This window comes from Argentina silus (assembly GCF_951799395.1).
Source record: "Argentina silus genome assembly, chromosome: 19".
Classification (NCBI taxonomy): domain Eukaryota; kingdom Metazoa; phylum Chordata; class Actinopteri; order Argentiniformes; family Argentinidae; genus Argentina; species Argentina silus.
This window is the reverse complement of record NC_139673.1, coordinates 327599-332598: the sequence shown is the minus strand read 5'-3', so window position 1 is coordinate 332598 and position 5000 is coordinate 327599. Positions and strand designations below refer to the sequence as shown.

The 5000-nt window shown below is 49.3% G+C and overlaps 1 protein-coding gene across 1 annotated transcript in view; it reads right to left on the bottom strand.

Annotated features, from left to right (window-relative positions):
• Positions 1–4673: 4673 nt before the first annotated feature.
• Positions 4674–5000, bottom strand: part of LOC310819784 (gap junction alpha-8 protein-like) — a gene marked incomplete at both ends in the record, with an annotated part of 1128 nt that continues 801 nt past the window's right edge. Inside the window, one exon of the mRNA XM_083691172.1 lies at positions 4674–5000. This exon is cut by the window's right edge and continues 801 nt beyond it. Coding sequence (XP_083547298.1) covers positions 4674–5000 — 327 coding nt within the window.

Genomic DNA, 5000 nt, shown 5'->3' with positions numbered 1-5000 from the left:
AGGTGTAGTTCCTCTCAGGCCAGTAGGGAGGTGTAGTTCTCCTCAGGGCCAGTAGGGGGAGGTGTAGTTCTCCTCAGGGCCAGTAGGGAGGTGTAGTTCCTCTCAGGGCCAGTAGGGAGGTGTAGTTCCTCTCAGGGCCAGTAGGGGGAGGTGTAGTTCTCCTCAGGGCCAGTAGGAAGGTGTAGTTCCTCTCAGGGCCAGTAGGGGAGGTGTAGTTCTCCTCAGGGCCAGTAGGGGGAGGTGTAGATCTCCTCAGGGCCAGTAGGGAGGTGTAGATCCTCTCAGGGCCAGTAGGGAGGTGTAGTTCCTCTCAGGGCCAGTAGGGAGAGGTGTAGTTCTCCTCAGGGCCAGTAGGGAGGTGTAGTTCCTCTCAGGGCCAGTAGGGGAGGTGTAGTTCTCCTCAGGGCCAGTAGGGATGTGTAGTTCCTCTCAGGGCCAGTAGGGGGAGGTGTAGTTCTCCTCAGGGCCAGTAGGGGGAGGTGTAGTTCTCCTCAGGGCCAGTAGGGAGGTGTAGTTCCTCTCAGGGCCAGTAGGGAGGTGTAGTTCTCCTCAGGGCCAGTAGGGGGAGGTGTAGTTCCCCTCAGGGCCAGTACGGGTAGGTGTAGTTCTCCTCAGGGCCAGTAGGGGGAGGTGTAGTTCTCCTCATGGCCAGTAGGGGGAGGGGTAGTTCTCCTCATGGCCAGTAGGGGGAGGTGTAGTTCTCCTCATGGCCAGTAGGGGAAGGTGTAGTTCTCCTCTGTTGGGAACTGGTCGGGTGTGCAGCACTATTACTATTGTGTGTGTGTGTGTGTGTGAGTGTGTATGTGTGTGCGTGTGCGCGTGTGCGTGTGTGTGTGTGTGTGTGTGTCTGTGCGCGCTGCAGTAAAGACAGGGAGACGATACTTCTTGACCACACTTGACCTTTATTGGCTCTGTTCACAGTTTTAAAGATGATACTGCCACACATCTAGGAGCAAATAGGACTACAAGTTAGTAAAAGGTTCATGTTTCTAAGACTAAGAATATTCCTTTCATGAGAAAAACAAGAGACTCTGACACTCGATCATGTGACCCAGTCAAGTATGAACTGTCCAACCACGCGTCCATAGCAACCACGCCTCCATAGCAACCACCACCGCCACGCAGGGGAACCATTCTCCCCTAGACCCCAGTGACCTTAGCCCGCTGCCTTAGCCCGCTGCCTTAACCCGCTGCCTTAGCCCGCTGCCTTAACCCGCTGCCTTAGCCCGCTGCCTTAACCCGCTCCAAAGCCGATGATTTCAGTTCATAATGTATTTCATATACCAGGACATGACGCTGAGGGGAGACTATGTCATATAAAACAATAAATTACTTTTGACCCTTTTTTATTTGTATATATGAAGCTAGGCGAGAATGCTACTGTAGCTAACAGCTGACGGTTGGCTTGCCCCCTAACCCAGCTGGACTCTGGCCCCCTAACCCTAACCCAGCTGGACTCTGGCCCCCTAACCCTAACCCAGCTGGACTCTGGCCCCCTAACCCAGCTGGACTCTGGCCCCCTAACCCAGCTGGACTCTGGCCCCCTAACCCAGCTGGACTCTGGCCCCCTAACCCAGCTGGACTCTGGCCCCCTAACCCTAACCCAGCTGGACTCTGGCCCCCTAACCCTAACCCAGCTGGACTCTGGCCCCCTAACCCAGCTGGACTCTGGCCCCCTAACCCAGCTGGACTCTGGCCCCCTAACCCAGCTGGACTCTGGCCCCCTAACCCTAACCCAGCTGGACTCTAGCCCCCTAACCCAGCTGGACTCTGGCCCCCTAACCCTAACCCAGCTGGACTCTAGCCCCCTAACCCAGCTGGACTCTAGCCCCTTAACCCTAACCCAGCTGGACTCTAGCCACCTAACCCTAACCCAGCTGGAATCTACCCCCCTAACCCAGCTGGACTCTAGCCCCCTAACCCTAACCCAACTAGAATCTAGCCCTCTAACCCAGCTGGACTCTAGCCCCCTAACCCAGCTGGACTCTAGCCCCCTAACCCAGGTGGACTCTAGTCCCCTAGCCCAGATGGAATCTAGTCCCCTAACCCTAACCCATCCCTGAAACGTGTTAGCTACTTTGGCAATCGCACTCAGCTCCCTAGCCTAGCTGCTTAGCTACTGTTGAGTGACTGATCTTTACAATAGCTAGCTGGCATACAGTAGATGTATAATATTGGTAATATATAATAATAATAATAATAATAATAATAATAATAATAATAATAATAATAATAATAATATAATAGTATAATAATGTAATATTGTTGTAACTGACAGTATTCTCCAGCTAGATTAGATAAACAAGAGTTAAAATCGCAGCTTCTTTATTTAAGGTGCGAATCACATTCAAATGAATGTATTTTACCGCATTCTGACAGTTGATACCCTTCTTGGTCATTGCTATGGTAACAATGGGCCACACGTCCTTGACGACAGTAGCTTGGTGAGGGTTGAAATCACAATTATTCATCAAGTAATTATTGGAAATGTACACAGCTTGGATAGAAACAAAGGTTCCGATGGAGATGGAGACGTTAGCATTAGCCTAGCTCAGTGTTCAGATGGACATGTTAGCATTAGCCTGGCTCAGTGTTCAGATGGACATATTAGCATTAGCCTGGCTCAGTGTTCAGATGGACATATTAGCATTAGCATTAGCCTGGCTCAGTGTTCAGATGGACATATTAGCATTAGCCTGGCTCAGTGTTCAGATGGACATATTAGCATTAGCATTAGCCTGGCTCAGTGTTCAGATGGACATATTAGCATTAGCATTAGCCTGGCTCAGTGTTCAGATGGACATATTAGCATTAGCATTAGCCTGGCACTACGAGGTGGTTGGTAGTACTAGTAGATAGTAGGACTGAAGGTCTGACAGAATGACAGTCTGAAGGTTCTAGAACAGAATGACAGTCTGAAAGGCTTGGAGGTTCTAGAACACGCAGCTCTACATTCTGTTGGTGATCACATGATCTAACTCAGAGGAGGGGAAAGAAGAGGGAGGGGCCTAGATTTATGCATACGAATTTTTTTTTTTTTTAAAAACACGTCGGTTGAATTTAAATTGAAGCAACCACTTTCCATCAGGTTACTATGGTAATGGAGTTGAGCATTTAGTTTCGTTATTACATGAGCGTGATAAGGCACTGTGTAATAACAACAGTCATAAGAGTGTTATTACAACCTGGTGTAAAGCGCTGCTAAACCCACAACAGCAGCAGAGCACAACAGTCTGGATCACACAGAGTCACATGACTCAACCTCACAGCAGACACCTGGGGGTTGTAGTCCTAACCAGACAGCAGAGACGTCTGGGGGTTGTAGTCTCAGACGGCAGAGACACCTGGAAGTTGTAGTCTCAGACAGCAGAGACACCTGTGAGTTGTAGTCCCAACCAGACAGCAGAGACACCTGGGGGTTGTAGTCCCAACCTCACAGCAGAGAGCAGCTCTGTCTGACCAGGATGAGGATGAGGACTACATCCCCCAGACGCTCACAGCCGTAGAAGATGGCCAACATGTCTCTACGTGTCATAGCAGGGTTGAGTCAGTGGGTGCCAACATTATCAATACTAATCAATAATACCAATAGTACCGCCCTCTACAGCGGAGTGAGATTAGTATCATATCTATATCTGAACAAGCAAGAATACATGACAGGGTTGTCACCGTGACCACTGGGGAAATAAAGGTTCATCAGTCCAGTTAAAGATTTCAGACCTCAATAGTGACACATTTCACAAGATCTAACAGTTGTTTTCTTTGGATGGCAGGTCTAGGACGCCTGTGATTGGATGGCAGGTCTAGGACGCCTGTGATTGGATGGCAGGTCTAGGACGCCTGTGATTGGATGGCAATTTGTTATTTTATTCTCTCTGGCTCAACAATGCTTTGTGCTGATTGGGCGAGATCTCTATCGCCATGGCGGCTGCTCGTAGAGGGGAGCTTTTGGCCTGCAGGGGTTTCCACGGTGATACTGGTTATCAATAAAACACGTTTATGGAGGATTAGAGGATTAGAGGATTAGAGGGTCGCTGGACTGATGAGACTCATTCAACCAGTGGTCTGAGAACAGCCGTCTCACACGACACACATTTCACACATATGTCAATTACGTGAAATATATAATTTGTATGTATGAGTAGTTGAGGTGAATGATTGTAATACACACACACACACACACACACACACACACACACACACGCACACGCACACACACACGTACATTCACACACGCACACGTACATGCACACACACACACACACACATGCACACGCACACATACGTAAGTGTAACCCTGACAATTGCAAAGATAACCTGCTCAATAGAAATATAACATTCAACATGAAGCTAAACGGCTAATCACATCGGAAGCGTTTGATCATCTTTGGCTAAAACTCTCGATAGAAAATATGTGAATTAAAAAACAGCACATTTTTGTTAAATAAAACCTCCTCCTCCTCACCTGTAGATTCTTATTTCTGTTTGTTAGCTTTTAAATAGATCGATAAAAATTGTAAAAAAAAAAAAAAAAAAATGCTGTCTTATAAAATACAAGTTTATCTTTCTTTTTAAAACTAAAGGCTTCTTGCACATTGCACAGCATTTTCAACTCTCTCCCCTGAATACCAAGCCTGATGATGTCACCTCCTCTCAGGGTCAAGGGTCAGGGATCATACTGTCAAATCGTCAGAGCGCGCCCGGGTGCTGCTGGCCTTACTCAGCCGACTGAGCGGGCGGGTGTCCTCTAACGTATCCGTGGCCTCGGGGTCAGCCGGAGACTCCTCCTCTTCCTGTATCACCCTGACCTCTGGGCCGGCTGTCTGGCTGTAGGAGGGCAACGTCTGGTGGTGACGCCCCCCCTCCTCCAGGGCCAGGTAGGGGGCCGAGGGCAGCCGGCCGGACCCCAGACCCACCTCCGTCAGCGGGTAGAGGTGGTGGGAGGCCGGCCTCTCCTCCTCCAGCATCCTGTAACCTTTGGCCTTCTGAATGGAGGACAC